The sequence below is a fragment of the Oncorhynchus gorbuscha genome, linkage group LG01 (assembly GCF_021184085.1).
Source record: "Oncorhynchus gorbuscha isolate QuinsamMale2020 ecotype Even-year linkage group LG01, OgorEven_v1.0, whole genome shotgun sequence".
Classification (NCBI taxonomy): domain Eukaryota; kingdom Metazoa; phylum Chordata; class Actinopteri; order Salmoniformes; family Salmonidae; genus Oncorhynchus; species Oncorhynchus gorbuscha.
In genome coordinates, this window is record NC_060173.1 from 120602355 (window position 1) to 120621983 (window position 19629).

The following is a 19629-nucleotide window of genomic DNA, read 5'->3' on the forward strand; positions in this document are numbered from 1 at the left end:
CAGAAACCACGGCTAGAAAACAAGGCGTAGTAGTCAACGTTACAGAATAATAAACTCAGCTACAGAAACCACGGCTAGAAAACAAGGCGTAGTAGCCAACATGCAGAATAATAAACTCAGCTATAGAAACCACGGCTAGAAAACAAGGCGTAGTAGCCAACGTTACAGAATAATAAACTCAGCTACAGAAACCACGGCTAGAAAACAAGGCGTAGTAGCCAACGTTACAGAATAATAAACTCAGCTACAGAAACCACGGCTAGAAAACAAGGCGTAGTAGTCAACGTGACAGAATAATAAACTCAGCTACAGAAACCACGGCTAGAAAACAAGGCGTAGTAGTCAACGTTACAGAATAATAAACTCAGCTACAGAAACCACGGCTAGAAAACAAGGCGTAGTAGTCAACGTGTCAGAATAATAAACTCAGCTACAGAAACCACGGCTAGAAAACAAGGCGTAGTAGCCAACATGACAGAATAATAAACTCAGCTACAGAAACCACGGCTAGAAAACAAGGCGTAGTAGCCAACGTGCAGAATAATAAACTCAGCTACAGAAACCACGGCTAGAAAACAAGGCGTAGTAGCCAACCTGACAGAATAATAAACTCAGCTACAGAAACCACGGCTAGAAAACAAGGCGTAGTAGCCAACATGCAGAATAATAAACTCAGCTACAGAAACCACGGCTAGAAAACAAGGCGTAGTAGCCAACATGACAGAATAATAAACTCAGCTACAGAAACCACGGCTAGAAAACAAGGCGTATGAGCCAACCTGACAGAATAATAAACTCAGCTACAGAAACCACGGCTAGAAAACAAGGCGTAGTAGCCAACCTGACAGAATAATAAACTCAGCTACAGAAACCACGGCTAGAAAACAAGGCGTAGTAGCCAACATGACAGAATAATAAACTCAGCTACAGAAACCACGGCTAGAAAACAAGGCGTATGAGCCAACGTTACAGAATAATAAACTCAGCTACAGAAACCACGGCTAGAAAACAAGGCGTAGTAGCCAACATGACAGAATAATAAACTCAGCTACAGAAACCACGGCTAGAAAACAAGGCGTAGTAGTCAACGTTACAGAATAATAATCTCAGCTACAGAAACCACGGCTAGAAAACAAGGCGTAGTAGCCAACGTTACAGAATAATAAACTCAGCTACAGAAACCACGGCTAGAAAACAAGGCGTAGTAGCCAACGTGACAGAATAATAAACTCAGCTAAAGAAACCACGGCTAGAAAACAAGGCGTAGTAGCCAACGTTACAGAATAATAAACTCAGCTACAGAAACCACGGCTAGAAAACAAGGCGTAGTAGTCAACGTTACAGAATAATAAACTCAGCTACAGAAACCACGGCTAGAAAACAAGGCGTAGTAGTCAACGTTACAGAATAATAAACTCAGCTACAGAAACCACGGCTAGAAAACAAGGCGTAGTAGCCAACGTTACAGAATAATAAACTCAGCTACAGAAACCACGGCTAGAAAACAGAATAAGAATAAAAACTCAGCTACAGAAACCACGGCTAGAAAACAAGGCGTAGTAGCCAACATGACAGAATAATAAACTCAGCTACAGAAACCACGGCTAGAAAACAAGGCGTAGTAGCCAACGTGACAGAATAATAAACTCAGCTACAGAAACCACGGCTAGAAAACAAGGCGTAGTAGCCAACGTGACAGAATAATAAACTCAGCTACAGAAACCACGGCTAGAAAACAAGGCGTAGTAGCCAACGTGACAGAATAATAAACTCAGCTACAGAAACCACGGCTAGAAAACAAGGCGTAGTAGTCAACGTTACAGAATAATAAACTCAGCTACAGAAACCACGGCTAGAAAACAAGGCGTAGTAGCCAACATGACAGAATAATAAACTCAGCTACAGAAACCACGGCTAGAAAACAAGGCGTATGAGCCAACGTTACAGAATAATAAACTCAGCTACAGAAACCACGGCTAGAAAACAAGGCATGTAGTAGTCAACGTACAGAATAATAAACTCAGTAGTCAACGTTACAGAATAATAAACTCAGCTACAGAAACCACGGCTAGAAAACAAGGCGTAGTAGCCAACATGACAGAATAATAAACTCAGCTACAGAAACCACGGCTAGAAAACAAGGCGTATAGCCAACGTTACAGAATAATAAACTCAGCTACAGAAACCACGGCTAGAAAACAAGGCGTAGTAGTCAACGTTACAGAATAATAAACTCAGCTACAGAAACCACGGCTAGAAAACAAGGCGTAGTAGCCAACATGACAGAATAATAAACTCAGCTACAGAAACCACGGCTAGAAAACAAGGCGTAGAGCCAACGTTACAGAATAATAAACTCAGCTACAGAAACCACGGCTAGAAAACAAGGCGTAGTAGTCAACGTTACAGAATAATAAACTCAGCTACAGAAACCACGGCTAGAAAACAAGGCGTAGTAGCCAACATGACAGAATAATAAACTCAGCTACAGAAACCACGGCTAGAAAACAAGGCGTAGTAGCCAACGTTACAGAATAATAAACTCAGCTACAGAAACCACGGCTAGAAAACAAGGCGTAGTAGCCAACGTTACAGAATAATAAACTCAGCTACAGAAACCACGGCTAGAAAACAAGGCGTAGTAGCCAACGTTACAGAATAATAAACTCAGCTACAGAAACCACGGCTAGAAAACAAGGCGTAGTAGCCAACGTTACAGAATAATAAACTCAGCTACAGAAACCACGGCTAGAAAACAAGGCGTAGTAGCCAACGTGACAGAATAATAAACTCAGCTACAGAAACCACGGCTAGAAAACAAGGCGTAGTAGCCAACGTGACAGAATAATAAACTCAGCTACAGAAACCACGGCTAGAAAACAAGGCGTAGTAGCCAACGACAGAATAATAAACTCAGCTACAGAAACCACGGCTAGAAAACAAGGCGTAGTAGCCAACATGACAGAATAATAAACTCAGCTACAGAAACCACGGCTAGAAAACAAGGCGTAGTAGCCAACATGCAGAATAATAAACTCAGCTACAGAAACCACGGCTAGAAAACAAGGCGTAGTAGCCAACGTTACAGAATAATAAACTCAGCTACAGAAACCACGGCTAGAAAACAAGGCGTAGTAGCCAACGTTACAGAATAATAAACTCAGCTACAGAAACCACGGCTAGAAAACAAGGCGTAGTAGTCAACATGACAGAATAATAAACTCAGCTACAGAAACCACGGCTAGAAAACAAGGCGTAGTAGCCAACGTTACAGAATAATAAACTCAGCTACAGAAACCACGGCTAGAAAACAAGGCGTAGTAGTCAACGTTACAGAATAATAAACTCAGCTACAGAAACCACGGCTAGAAAACAAGGCGTAGTAGCCAACGTTACAGAATAATAAACTCAGCTACAGAAACCACGGCTAGAAAACAAGGCGTAGTAGCCAACATGCAGAATAATAAACTCAGCTACAGAAACCACGGCTAGAAAACAAGGCGTAGTAGCCAACGTTACAGAATAATAAACTCAGCTACAGAAACCACGGCTAGAAAACAAGGCGTAGTAGTCAACGTTACAGAATAATAAACTCAGCTACAGAAACCACGGCTAGAAAACAAGGCGTAGTAGTCAACGTTACAGAATAATAAACTCAGCTACAGAAACCACGGCTAGAAAACAAGGCGTAGTAGCCAACGTTACAGAATAATAAACTCAGCTACAGAAACCACGGCTAGAAAACAAGGCGTAGTAGCCAACATGACAGAATAATAAACTCAGCTACAGAAACCACGGCTAGAAAACAAGGCGTAGTAGCCAACGTGACAGAATAATAAACTCAGCTACAGAAACCACGGCTAGAAAACAAGGCGTAGTAGCCAACGTGACAGAATAATAAACTCAGCTACAGAAACCACGGCTAGAAAACAAGGCGTATGAGCCAACGTTACAGAATAATAAACTCAGCTACAGAAACCACGGCTAGAAAACAAGGCGTAGTAGTCAACGTTACAGAATAATAAACTCAGCTACAGAAACCACGGCTAGAAAACAAGGCGTAGTAGCCAACATGACAGAATAATAAACTCAGCTACAGAAACCACGGCTAGAAAACAAGGCGTATGAGCCAACGTTACAGAATAATAAACTCAGCTACAGAAACCACGGCTAGAAAACAAGGCGTAGTAGTCAACGTTACAGAATAATAAACTCAGCTACAGAAACCACGGCTAGAAAACAAGGCGTAGTAGCCAACATGACAGAATAATAAACTCAGCTACAGAAACCACGGCTAGAAAACAAGGCGTAGTAGCCAACGTTACAGAATAATAAACTCAGCTACAGAAACCACGGCTAGAAAACAAGGCGTAGTAGCCAACGTTACAGAATAATAAACTCAGCTACAGAAACCACGGCTAGAAAACAAGGCGTAGTAGCCAACGTTACAGAATAATAAACTCAGCTACAGAAACCACGGCTAGAAAACAAGGCGTAGTAGCCAACATGACAGAATAATAAACTCAGCTACAGAAACCACGGCTAGAAAACAAGGCGTAGTAGCCAACATGCAGAATAATAAACTCAGCTACAGAAACCACGGCTAGAAAACAAGGCGTAGTAGCCAACGTTACAGAATAATAAACTCAGCTACAGAAACCACGGCTAGAAAACAAGGCGTAGTAGTCAACGTTACAGAATAATAATCTCAGCTACAGAAACCACGGCTAGAAAACAAGGCGTAGTAGTCAACATGACAGAATAATAAACTCAGCTACAGAAACCACGGCTAGAAAACAAGGCGTAGTAGCCAACGTTACAGAATAATAAACTCAGCTACAGAAACCACGGCTAGAAAACAAGGCGTAGTAGTCAACGTTACAGAATAATAATCTCAGCTACAGAAACCACGGCTAGAAAACAAGGCGTAGTAGCCAACGTTACAGAATAATAAACTCAGCTACAGAAACCACGGCTAGAAAACAAGGCGTAGTAGTCAACGTGCAGAATAATAAACTCAGCTACAGAAACCACGGCTAGAAAACAAGGCTTAGTAGCCAACGTTACAGAATAATAAACTCAGCTACAGAAACCACGGCTAGAAAACAAGGCGTAGTAGTCAACGTTACAGAATAATAAACTCAGCTACAGAAACCACGGCTAGAAAACAAGGCGTAGTAGTCAACGTTACAGAATAATAAACTCAGCTACAGAAACCACGGCTAGAAAACAAGGCGTAGTAGCCAACGTTACAGAATAATAAACTCAGCTACAGAAACCACGGCTAGAAAACAAGGCGTAGTAGCCAACATGACAGAATAATAAACTCAGCTACAGAAACCACGGCTAGAAAACAAGGCGTAGTAGCCAACGTGACAGAATAATAAACTCAGCTACAGAAACCACGGCTAGAAAACAAGGCGTAGTAGCCAACGTGACAGAATAATAAACTCAGCTACAGAAACCACGGCTAGAAAACAAGGCGTAGTAGCCAACGTTACAGAATAATAAACTCAGCTACAGAAACCACGGCTAGAAAACAAGGCGTAGTAGTCAACGTTACAGAATAATAAACTCAGCTACAGAAACCACGGCTAGAAAACAAGGCGTAGTAGCCAACATGACAGAATAATAAACTCAGCTACAGAAACCACGGCTAGAAAACAAGGCGTATGAGCCAACGTTACAGAATAATAAACTCAGCTACAGAAACCACGGCTAGAAAACAAGGCGTAGTAGTCAACGTTACAGAATAATAAACTCAGCTACAGAAACCACGGCTAGAAAACAAGGCGTAGTAGCCAACATGACAGAATAATAAACTCAGCTACAGAAACCACGGCTAGAAAACAAGGCGTATGAGCCAACGTTACAGAATAATAAACTCAGCTACAGAAACCACGGCTAGAAAACAAGGCGTAGTAGTCAACGTTACAGAATAATAAACTCAGCTACAGAAACCACGGCTAGAAAACAAGGCGTAGTAGCCAACATGACAGAATAATAAACTCAGCTACAGAAACCACGGCTAGAAAACAAGGCGTAGAGCCAACGTTACAGAATAATAAACTCAGCTACAGAAACCACGGCTAGAAAACAAGGCGTAGTAGTCAACGTTACAGAATAATAAACTCAGCTACAGAAACCACGGCTAGAAAACAAGGCGTAGTAGCCAACATGACAGAATAATAAACTCAGCTACAGAAACCACGGCTAGAAAACAAGGCGTAGTAGCCAACGTTACAGAATAATAAACTCAGCTACAGAAACCACGGCTAGAAAACAAGGCGTAGTAGCCAACGTTACAGAATAATAAACTCAGCTACAGAAACCACGGCTAGAAAACAAGGCGTAGTAGCCAACGTTACAGAATAATAAACTCAGCTACAGAAACCACGGCTAGAAAACAAGGCGTAGTAGCCAACGTTACAGAATAATAAACTCAGCTACAGAAACCACGGCTAGAAAACAAGGCGTAGTAGTCAACGTGACAGAATAATAAACTCAGCTACAGAAACCACGGCTAGAAAACAAGGCGTAGTAGCCAACGTTACAGAATAATAAACTCAGCTACAGAAACCACGGCTAGAAAACAAGGCGTAGTAGCCAACGTTACAGAATAATAAACTCAGCTACAGAAACCACGGCTAGAAAACAAGGCGTAGTAGCCAACATGACAGAATAATAAACTCAGCTACAGAAACCACGGCTAGAAAACAAGGCGTAGTAGCCAACATGCAGAATAATAAACTCAGCTACAGAAACCACGGCTAGAAAACAAGGCGTAGTAGCCAACGTTACAGAATAATAAACTCAGCTACAGAAACCACGGCTAGAAAACAAGGCGTAGTAGTCAACGTTACAGAATAATAATCTCAGCTACAGAAACCACGGCTAGAAAACAAGGCGTAGTAGTCAACGTTACAGAATAATAAACTCAGCTACAGAAACCACGGCTAGAAAACAAGGCGTAGTAGTCAACATGACAGAATAATAAACTCAGCTACAGAAACCACGGCTAGAAAACAAGGCGTAGTAGCCAACGTTACAGAATAATAAACTCAGCTACAGAAACCACGGCTAGAAAACAAGGCGTAGTAGTCAACGTTACAGAATAATAATCTCAGCTACAGAAACCACGGCTAGAAAACAAGGCGTAGTAGCCAACGTTACAGAATAATAAACTCAGCTACAGAAACCACGGCTAGAAAACAAGGCGTAGTAGTCAACGTGCAGAATAATAAACTCAGCTACAGAAACCACGGCTAGAAAACAAGGCGTAGTAGCCAACGTTACAGAATAATAAACTCAGCTACAGAAACCACGGCTAGAAAACAAGGCGTAGTAGTCAACGTTACAGAATAATAAACTCAGCTACAGAAACCACGGCTAGAAAACAAGGCGTAGTAGTCAACATGACAGAATAATAAACTCAGCTACAGAAACCACGGCTAGAAAACAAGGCGTAGTAGCCAACATGCAGAATAATAAACTCAGCTACAGAAACCACGGCTAGAAAACAAGGCGTAGTAGCCAACATGCAGAATAATAAACTCAGCTACAGAAACCACGGCTAGAAAACAAGGCGTAGTAGCCAACATGACAGAATAATAAACTCAGCTACAGAAACCACGGCTAGAAAACAAGGCGTAGTAGCCAACGTTACAGAATAATAAACTCAGCTACAGAAACCACGGCTAGAAAACAAGGCGTAGTAGCCAACATGACAGAATAATAAACTCAGCTACAGAAACCACGGCTAGAAAACAAGGCGTAGTAGCCAACATGACAGAATAATAAACTCAGCTACAGAAACCACGGCTAGAAAACAAGGCGTATGAGCCAACGTTACAGAATAATAAACTCAGCTACAGAAACCACGGCTAGAAAACAAGGCGTAGTAGCCAACATGACAGAATAATAAACTCAGCTACAGAAACCACGGCTAGAAAACAAGGCGTAGTAGTCAACGTTACAGAATAATAATCTCAGCTACAGAAACCACGGCTAGAAAACAAGGCGTAGTAGCCAACGTTACAGAATAATAAACTCAGCTACAGAAACCACGGCTAGAAAACAAGGCGTAGTAGTCAACGTTACAGAATAATAATCTCAGCTACAGAAACCACGGCTAGAAAACAAGGCGTAGTAGTCAACGTTACAGAATAATAAACTCAGCTACAGAAACCACGGCTAGAAAACAAGGCGTAGTAGTCAACATGACAGAATAATAAACTCAGCTACAGAAACCACGGCTAGAAAACAAGGCGTAGTAGCCAACGTTACAGAATAATAAACTCAGCTACAGAAACCACGGCTAGAAAACAAGGCGTAGTAGCCAACGTTACAGAATAATAAACTCAGCTACAGAAACCACGGCTAGAAAACAAGGCGTAGTAGCCAACGTTACAGAATAATAAACTCAGCTACAGAAACCACGGCTAGAAAACAAGGCGTAGTAGTCAACGTGCAGAATAATAAACTCAGCTACAGAAACCACGGCTAGAAAACAAGGCTTAGTAGCCAACGTTACAGAATAATAAACTCAGCTACAGAAACCACGGCTAGAAAACAAGGCGTAGTAGTCAACGTTACAGAATAATAAACTCAGCTACAGAAACCACGGCTAGAAAACAAGGCGTAGTAGTCAACATGACAGAATAATAAACTCAGCTACAGAAACCACGGCTAGAAAACAAGGCGTAGTAGCCAACATGCAGAATAATAAACTCAGCTACAGAAACCACGGCTAGAAAACAAGGCGTAGTAGCCAACATGCAGAATAATAAACTCAGCTACAGAAACCACGGCTAGAAAACAAGGCGTAGTAGCCAACATGACAGAATAATAAACTCAGCTACAGAAACCACGGCTAGAAAACAAGGCGTAGTAGCCAACGTTACAGAATAATAAACTCAGCTACAGAAACCACGGCTAGAAAACAAGGCGTAGTAGCCAACATGACAGAATAATAAACTCAGCTACAGAAACCACGGCTAGAAAACAAGGCGTAGTAGCCAACATGACAGAATAATAAACTCAGCTACAGAAACCACGGCTAGAAAACAAGGCGTATGAGCCAACGTTACAGAATAATAAACTCAGCTACAGAAACCACGGCTAGAAAACAAGGCGTAGTAGTCAACGTTACAGAATAATAAACTCAGCTACAGAAACCACGGCTAGAAAACAAGGCGTAGTAGCCAACATGACAGAATAATAAACTCAGCTACAGAAACCACGGCTAGAAAACAAGGCGTAGTAGCCAACGTTACAGAATAATAAACTCAGCTACAGAAACCACGGCTAGAAAACAAGGCGTAGTAGCCAACGTTACAGAATAATAAACTCAGCTACAGAAACCACGGCTAGAAAACAAGGCGTAGTAGCCAACGTTACAGAATAATAAACTCAGCTACAGAAACCACGGCTAGAAAACAAGGCGTAGTAGCCAACGTTACAGAATAATAAACTCAGCTACAGAAACCACGGCTAGAAAACAAGGCGTAGTAGCCAACGTTACAGAATAATAAACTCAGCTACAGAAACCACGGCTAGAAAACAAGGCGTAGTAGTCAACGTGCAGAATAATAAACTCAGCTACAGAAACCACGGCTAGAAAACAAGGCGTAGTAGCCAACATGACAGAATAATAAACTCAGCTACAGAAACCACGGCTAGAAAACAAGGCGTAGTAGCCAACGTTACAGAATAATAAACTCAGCTACAGAAACCACGGCTAGAAAACAAGGCGTAGTAGCCAACATGCAGAATAATAAACTCAGCTACAGAAACCACGGCTAGAAAACAAGGCGTAGTAGCCAACGTTACAGAATAATAAACTCAGCTACAGAAACCACGGCTAGAAAACAAGGCGTAGTAGCCAACGTTACAGAATAATAAACTCAGCTACAGAAACCACGGCTAGAAAACAAGGCGTAGTAGCCAACGTGACAGAATAATAAACTCAGCTACAGAAACCACGGCTAGAAAACAAGGCGTAGTAGCCAACGTGCAGAATAATAAACTCAGCTACAGAAACCACGGCTAGAAAACAAGGCGTAGTAGCCAACATGCAGAATAATAAACTCAGCTACAGAAACCCCACGGCTAGAAAACAAGGCGTAGTAGCCAACATGCAGAATAATAAACTCAGCTACAGAAACCCCACGGCTAGAAAACAAGGCGTAGTAGCCAACATGCAGAATAATAAACTCAGCTACAGAAACCACGGCTAGAAAACAAGGCGTAGTAGTCAACGTTACAGAATAATAAACTCAGCTACAGAAACCACGGCTAGAAAACAAGGCGTAGTAGTCAACGTGCAGAATAATAAACTCAGCTACAGAAACCACGGCTAGAAAACAAGGCGTAGTAGCCAACATGACAGAATAATAAACTCAGCTACAGAAACCACGGCTAGAAAACAAGGCGTAGTAGCCAACGTTACAGAATAATAAACTCAGCTACAGAAACCACGGCTAGAAAACAAGGCGTAGTAGTCAACGTTACAGAATAATAATCTCAGCTACAGAAACCACGGCTAGAAAACAAGGCGTAGTAGCCAACGTTACAGAATAATAAACTCAGCTACAGAAACCACGGCTAGAAAACAAGGCGTAGTAGCCAACGTTACAGAATAATAAACTCAGCTACAGAAACCACGGCTAGAAAACAAGGCGTAGTAGCCAACGTTACAGAATAATAAACTCAGCTACAGAAACCACGGCTAGAAAACAAGGCGTAGTAGTCAACGTTACAGAATAATAATTTCAGCTACAGAAACCACGGCTAGAAAACAAGGCGTAGTAGCCAACGTTACAGAATAATAAACTCAGCTACAGAAACCACGGCTAGAAAACAAGGCGTAGTAGCCAACGTTACAGAATAATAAACTCAGCTACAGAAACCACGGCTAGAAAACAAGGCGTAGTAGCCAACGTTACAGAATAATAAACTCAGCTACAGAAACCACGGCTAGAAAACAAGGCGTAGTAGTCAACGTTACAGAATAATAAACTCAGCTACAGAAACCACGGCTAGAAAACAAGGCGTAGTAGCCAACGTTACAGAATAATAAACTCAGCTACAGAAACCACGGCTAGAAAACAAGGCGTAGTAGTCAACGTGCAGAATAATAAACTCAGCTACAGAAACCACGGCTAGAAAACAAGGCGTAGTAGCCAACGTTACAGAATAATAAACTCAGCTACAGAAACCACGGCTAGAAAACAAGGCGTAGTAGCCAACGTTACAGAATAATAAACTCAGCTACAGAAACCACGGCTAGAAAACAAGGCGTAGTAGCCAACATGCAGAATAATAAACTCAGCTACAGAAACCACGGCTAGAAAACAAGGCGTAGTAGCCAACGTTACAGAATAATAAACTCACCTACAGAAACCACGGCTAGAAAACAAGGCGTAGTAGCCAACATTACAGAATAATAAACTCAGCTACAGAAACCACGGCTAGAAAACAAGGCGTAGTAGCCAACGTGACAGAATAATAAACTCAGCTACAGAAACCACGGCTAGAAAACAAGGCGTAGTAGCCAACGTGCAGAATAATAAACTCAGCTACAGAAACCACGGCTAGAAAACAAGGCGTAGTAGCCAACATGCAGAATAATAAACTCAGCTACAGAAACCCCACGGCTAGAAAACAAGGCGTAGTAGCCAACATGCAGAATAATAAACTCAGCTACAGAAACCCCACGGCTAGAAAACAAGGCGTAGTAGCCAACATGCAGAATAATAAACTCAGCTACAGAAACCACGGCTAGAAAACAAGGCGTAGTAGTCAACGTTACAGAATAATAAACTCAGCTACAGAAACCACGGCTAGAAAACAAGGCGTAGTAGTCAACGTGCAGAATAATAAACTCAGCTACAGAAACCACGGCTAGAAAACAAGGCGTAGTAGCCAACATGACAGAATAATAAACTCAGCTACAGAAACCACGGCTAGAAAACAAGGCGTAGTAGCCAACGTTACAGAATAATAAACTCAGCTACAGAAACCACGGCTAGAAAACAAGGCGTAGTAGTCAACGTTACAGAATAATAATCTCAGCTACAGAAACCACGGCTAGAAAACAAGGCGTAGTAGCCAACGTTACAGAATAATAAACTCAGCTACAGAAACCACGGCTAGAAAACAAGGCGTAGTAGCCAACGTTACAGAATAATAAACTCAGCTACAGAAACCACGGCTAGAAAACAAGGCGTAGTAGCCAACGTTACAGAATAATAAACTCAGCTACAGAAACCACGGCTAGAAAACAAGGCGTAGTAGTCAACGTTACAGAATAATAATCTCAGCTACAGAAACCACGGCTAGAAAACAAGGCGTAGTAGCCAACGTTACAGAATAATAAACTCAGCTACAGAAACCACGGCTAGAAAACAAGGCGTAGTAGTCAACGTGCAGAATAATAAACTCAGCTACAGAAACCACGGCTAGAAAACAAGGCGTAGTAGCCAACATGACAGAATAATAAACTCAGCTACAGAAACCACGGCTAGAAAACAAGGCGTAGTAGCCAACGTGACAGAATAATAAACTCAGCTACAGAAACCACGGCTAGAAAACAAGGCGTAGTAGCCAACGTGCAAATCAAATCAAATCAAATTTATTTATATAGCCCTTCGTACATCAGCTGATATCTCAAAGTGCTGTACAGAAACCCAGCCTAAAACCCCAAACAGCAAACAATGCAGGTGTAAAAGCACGGTGGCTAGGAAAAACTCCCTAGAAAGGCCAAAACCTAGGAAGAAACCTAGAGAGGAACCGGGCTATGTGGGGTGGCCAGTCCTCTTCTGGCTGTGCCGGGTAGAGATTATAACAGAAAATGACCAAGATGTTCAAATGTTCATAAATGACCAGCATGGTCAAATAATAATAAGGCAGAACAGTTGAAACTGGAGCAGCAGCACAGTCAGGTGGACTGGGGACAGCAAGGAGCCATCATGTCAGGTAGTCCTGGGGCACGGTCCTAGGGCTCAGGTCCTCCGAGAGAGAGAAAAAAGAGAGAATTAGAGAGAGCATATGTGGGGTGGCCAGTCCTCTTCTGGCTGTGCCGGGTGGAGATTATAACAGAACGTGGCCAAGATGTTCAAATGTTCATAAATGACCAGCATGGTTGAATAATAGTAAGGCAGAACAGTTGAAACTGGAGCAGAAGCATGGCCAGGTGGACTGGGGACAAAACAAGGAGTCCTCATGTCAGGTAGTCCTGGGACATGGTCCTAGGGCCCAGGCCAGTAATGAAACTGGAGCAGCAGCATGGCCAGGTGGACTGGGGACAGCAAATAGTCATCATGTCAGGTAGTCCTGGGGCATGGTTCTAGGGCTCAGGTCCTCCGAGAGAGAAAAGAAGGAGAGAAGGAGAGAATTAGAGAACGCACACTTAGATTTACACAGGACACCTAGAATAGGACAGGAGAAGTACTCCAGATAAACAAACTGACCCTAGCCCCCAACATGACACATAAACTACTGCAGCATAAATACTGGAGGCTGAGACAGGAGGGGTCAGGAGACACTGTGGCCCCATCCGAGGAAACCCCGGACAGGGCCAAACAGGAAGGATATAACCCCACCCACTTTGCCAAAAACACAGCCCCCACACCACTAGAGGGAAATCTACAACCACCAACTTACCATCCTGAGACAAGGCCAAGTATAGCCCACAAAGATCTCCGACACGGTACAAAACAAAGGGGGGAAACCAGCAGAAAAGGCCGACCACAACAGTGAATCAACCCTACCCAGGTGACGCACCCCCAGGGACGGCACGAAGAGCCCCAGCAAGCCAGTGACTCAGCCCCGTAACAGGGTTAGAGGCAGAGAATCCCAGTGGAAAACCACGGGAACCGGCCAGGCAGAGACAGCAAGGGCGGTTCGTTGCTCCAGAGCCTTTCCGTTCACCTTCCCACTCCTGGGCCAGACTACACTCAATCATATGACCCACTGAAGAGATGAGTCTTCAGTAAAGACTTAAAGGTTGAGACGTGCAGAATAATAAACTCAAGAAACCACGCGAGTTTGCGTCTCTGACATGGGTAGGCAGACCGTTCCATAAAAATGGAGCTCTATAGGAGAAAGCCCTGCCTCCAGCTGTTTGCTTAGAAATTCTAGGGACAATTAGGAGGCCTGCGTCTTGTGACCGTAGCGTACGTTATAGGTATGTACGGCAGGACCAAATCAGAGAGGTAGGTAGGAGCAAGCCCATGTAATGCTTTGTAGGTTAGCAGTAAAACCTTGAAATCAGCCCTTGCTTTGACAGGAAGCCAGTGCTAGAAAACAAGGCTAGCACTTGAGTAATATGATCAAAACCACGGTTCTAGTCAGGATTCTAGCAGCCGTATTTAGCACTAACTGAAGTTTATTTAGTGCTTTATCCGGGTAAACCGGAAAATAGAGCATTGCAGTAGTCTAACCTAGAAGTGACAAAAGCATGGATTAATTTTTCTGCATCATTTTTGGACAGAAAGTTTCTGATTTTTGCAATGTTACGTAGATGGAAAAAAACTCAGCTGTCCTCGAAATGGTCTTGATATGTTCTTCAAAACCAGAGATCAGGGTCCAGAGTAATAAACGCTACAGAGGTCCTTCACAGTTTTATTTGAGAAACGACTGTACAACCATTAAGATTAATTGTCAGATTCAACAGAAGATCTCTTTGTTTCTTGGGACCTAGAACAAGCATCTCTGTTTTGTCCGAATAATAATAGTAGAAACCACGTTTGCAGCCATCCACTTCCTTATGTCTGAAACACATGCTTCTAGCGAGGGCAATTTTGGTGCTTCACCGTGTTTCATTGAAATGTACAGCTGTGTGTCATCCGCATAGCAGTGAAAGTTTACATTATGTTTTCGAATAACATCCCCAAGAGGTAAAATATATAGTGAAAACAATAGTGGTCCTAAAACAGAACCTTGAGGAACACCGAAATGTACAGTTGATTTGTCAGAGGACAAACCATTCACAGAGACAAACTGATATCTTTCCGACAGAATAATAAACTCAGCTACAGAAACCACGGCTAGAAAACAAGGCGTAGTAGCCAACATGCAGAATAATAAACTCAGCTACAGAAACCCCACGGCTAGAAAACAAGGCGTAGTAGCCAACATGCAGAATAATAAACTCAGCTACAGAAACCCCACGGCTAGAAAACAAGGCGTAGTAGCCAACATGCAGAATAATAAACTCAGCTACAGAAACCACGGCTAGAAAACAAGGCGTAGTAGTCAACGTGACAGAATAATAAACTCAGCTACAGCTGTTCAGTCATTGGATATCTTCTGAGTTCAATGTCATTACATTTGACAGTTTTTCTACTTTTTTCAGATACAGACATGTATTAATGAATTATACTTTGGTATAAACAATCTAACTACATAACAAGATAATGGTAGAAATTGATGTGAATGGTTAATCTCTTGATACTCTTGGAAAATCAAGATGCAGCCTTCTCCACAATACCAGTGAATGCATATTTAATAGTAGTGTGTGCATACATTGACTTATTGATTATGTTTTAGCTACAGATAACAAACAATCGGTTTCCCTTCCATGTAGGACCTATTTTATTCTACTGATCAGCAACATTTGCACGGAAGGAGCAATGTCTTGTTTTATAGAAGTGCACTCTGCTGATGTATAGCTCATCGTTCTGATCTATGATAGCCATCTGCCACCCAGAGGACGTTGGACAGGTGTTTGGCATTGGTCCAAGCAGATTCAATTAACATGCTACGTATTCAATGTAGGTAATAGAGAGATACATGAATCAGCATGTTCTAGAAGGTTTAGATGGACTAGCAGTAGTTGTTGTGTGTCTTTTTAAATCGTGATTAGTATTAATGACAGGCGTCTCAATCTGATAGTGGGCGTGCTGCATTGAACACCATGTTGCTGCTGTTATATTAGAGGGGCGAGCTGCTTTAATGATATATGTTTTATATATATATGATACATGTTTTATTGAAGAGAGAGCTTAGTGACAAATGAAGCTATGTGGGTAAACATAAGATTACATGTTGTGGTGTTTTTTGAATTGGTCTGTGTTGACGTCTGACCCTGGTGTGCCCAGTGCTGCTCTGAGCTGCTTGATGAGGAAATGAGAGGTGTCTGGAGACGAAGGTCTGAGGCTAGGGACTAGAGGGGTCTGGTGAAGCTGGTTGAGAGTATCTCTCTTTCTGTTTCTCTCACTTTCTCTCCTTTTCTTTCTTTCTAAATTCAATTTAAGGGCTTTATTGGCATGGGGAACATATATTAACATTGCCAAAGCAAGTGAGGTAGATAATGAACAATAAAAATGAACAATAAACATTACACACGCAGAAGTTCCAAAAGAATAAAGACATGACAAATGTCACATGTATATATACAGTGTTGTAATGATGTACAAAGGGTTAAAGGGAAAATAAATGAGCATAAATATGGATTGTATTTACAATGGTGTTTGTTCTTCACTGGTTGACCTTTTCTTGTGGAAACAGGTCACAAGTCTTGCTGCTGTGATGGAACACTGTGGCATTTCATCCAATAGATATGGGAGTTTATCAAAATCGGCTTTGTTTTCTAATTCTTTGTGGATCTGTGTAATCTGAAGGAAAGTGCAGCTCAGTTTCCACCTAATTTTGTAGGCAGTGTGCACATAGCCTGTCTTCTCTTGAGAGCCAGGTCTGCCTACGTCGTCCTCACTCAATTGCAAGGATATGCTCACTCAATAGCAAAGCTATGCTCACTGAGTCTGTACATAGTCAAAGCTTTCCTTAAGTTTGGCTCAGTCACAGTGGTCAGGTATTCGGCCACTGTGTACGGTCTCTTTAGGGCCAAATAGCATTCTAGTTTGCTCTGTTTTTTGGTAAATTCTTTCCAATGTGTCAAGTAATTATATTTTTGTTTTCTCATGATTTGGTTGGGTCTAATTGTGTTGCTGTTCTAGGGCTCTGTGGGGGTCTGTTTGTGAACAGTGCCCGAGGACCAGCTTGCTTAGGGGACTCTTCTCCAGGTTCATCTCTCTGTAGGTGATGTCTTTGTTATGGAAGGTTTGGGAATCACTTCCTTTTAGGTGGTTGTAGAATTTAACAGCTCTTTTCTGGATTTTGATCATTAGCGGGTATCGGCCTAATTCTGCTCTGCATTATTTGGTGCTCTACGTTGTACACAGAGGATATTTGGCTGAATTCTGCATGCAGAGTCTCAATTTGGTCTGCGTCCCATTTTGTGAATTATTGGTTGGTGAGCGGACCCCAAACCTCACAACCATAAAGGGCAATGGGTTCTATACCTGAATCAAGTATTTTTAGCCAGATCCTAATTGGTATGTCAAATTAAATTTTCCTTTTGATCGCATAGAATGCCCTTCTTGCCTTGTCTCTCAGATCGTTTACAGCTTTGTGGAAGTTACCTGTGGCGCTGATATTTAGGCCAAGGTATGTATAGTTTTTTTGTGTGCTCTAGGGCAACGGTTTCCAGATGGTATTTGTATTTGTTGCCCTGGCGACTGGACCTTTTTTGGAACAACATTATTTTTGTCTTACTGAGATTTACTGTCAGGGCCCAGGTCTGACAGAATCTGTGCAGAATATCTAGGTGCTGCTGTAGGGCCTTCTTGGTTGGTGACAGAAGCACCAGATCATCAGCAAACAGTAGACATTTGACTTCAGATTCAAGTAGGGTGAGGCCGGGTCCTGGAGACTGTTCTAGTACCCTCGCCAATTTGTTGATATGTATGTTGAAGAGGGTAGGGCTTAACCTGCATCCCTGTCTCACCCCACGGCCCTGTGAAAATAAATTTGTTTTTTTTGCCCATTTCAACCGCACACTTGTTTGTGTACATGGAATTTATAATGTTGTGTTTTTCCCCAACACCACTTTCCATCAATTTGTATAGCAGACCCTCATGCCAAATTGAGTCAAAGGCTTTTTTGAAATCAACAAATCATGAGAAGACTTTGATTTGTTTTTGTTTGTTTGTCAATTAGGGTGTGCAGGGTGAATACGTGGTCTTTCGTATGATAATTTGGTAAAAAGACCATTTGACATTTGGTCAGTACATTGTTTTCTCTGAGGAAATTAACAAGTCTGCTGTTAATGATAATGCGGAGGATTTTCCCAAGGTTGCTGTTGACACATTTCCCACGGTAGTTATTGGGGTCAAATTTGTCTCCACTTTTGTGGTTTGGGGTGATCAGTCCTTGGTTCCAAATATTGGGGAAGATCCCAGGGCTAAGGATGATGTTAGAGTTTACGTATAGCCAATTAGAATTTGTTGTCTGTATATTTTATCATTTCATTGAGGATACCATCAACACCACAGGCCTTTTGGGGTGTTTTTATTTAGTCCTGTAGTTCATTCAATGTAATTGGAGAATCCAGTGGGTTCTGGTTGTCTTTTAATTGTTGATTCTAAGATTTGTATTTGATATCATGTAAATGGTTTTGCTGTTCTTTGTTATCGGACCAAAAAGATTGGAGAAGTGGTTTATCCATACATTTCCGTTTTGGATAGATAACTCTTCGTGTTGTTTGTTAAAGAGCCAATCAGATTGGAGAAGTGGTTTATCCATACATCTCCGTTTTGGATAGATAACTCTTTGTGTTGTTTGTTAAAGAGCCAATCAGATTGGAGAAGTGGTTTATCCATACATCTCTGTTTTGGATAGATAACTCTTCTTGTTTTTGTTAGTTTTTTTAATCATTTTCCCAGAAGTGGATTCTTCAATTACATTGAGCTGATTTCTGACATGCTGTTCCTTCTTTTTCCGTAGTATATTTCTGTATCGTTTTAGTGATTCACCATAGTGAATGCGTAGACTCAGGTTTTCTGGGTCTCTATGATTTTTGGTTGGATAGGTTTCTCAATGTCTCTCTCCCCCCTGTCTCTAGGTGTCCCAGTGAACAGCAGAGTGTCCTCTAAGATCCAGCAGCTTCTCAACACTCTGAAGAGACCTAAGAGACCGTCACTTAGAGAGTTCTTCATTGATGACTTTGAGGAGCTTGTAGATGGTAAGTTGCAGATCTCTCCTCATGGAAATCAAAGCTGTTTCTACACCTCTGTTATATAGAGTCCAGTTGAATGTTTCCAGGAAAGCGCTTACCGCTTACATGGACAACCAGGGGTTGTTAAGGGAGTGGGCAGGATGCAGGGAGGGCAGTGCTGACTGGAAGGGTAGTTTGATTGAGGTTGGGAGGCGTGGTGGCCGCGATGGCTTCTCAGCCGATTAGGGAAGAATAACTGTCAATTCGGAATGGCTTCAGGTGCGTTCCGGGGAGAATGGTGTCAATGTTCTGCTCATGGTCGGTGAACAGGTGGGAGCGGAACATAGACACTCTCCATCTAGAATGAACAAGGTGCAGTTGTGTTCATGGAAAAAGTGAGTGTGCTTGCCTGCCCAGTTGTCACTGGGAGTTTAGTGAGATGTGTGTTGGGGTTGATTTTAGAGGTCGACCATTTAATCGGAATGGCCGATTTCAAGTTTTCATAACAATCGTAAATCGGTATTTTTGGACACCGATTTGGCCTAATTTATTATATATATATATTTTTTTAGACCTTTATTTAACTAGGCAAATCAGTTAAGAACACATTCTTATTTTCAATGACGGCC

General features: G+C 42.0%; 1 protein-coding gene across 5 annotated transcripts in view; it reads left to right on the top strand.

Moving 5' to 3' along the window:
• Positions 1-19629, top strand: part of dip2a (disco-interacting protein 2 homolog A) — a 279281-nt gene that overhangs the window by 119309 nt on the left and 140343 nt on the right. For all 5 annotated transcript variants that reach the window (XM_046351249.1, XM_046351336.1, XM_046351426.1 and 2 more), the window contains one exon: positions 18908-19027. In XM_046351249.1, coding sequence (XP_046207205.1) covers positions 18908-19027 — 120 coding nt within the window. The remainder of the gene's footprint in view (positions 1-18907; positions 19028-19629) is intronic.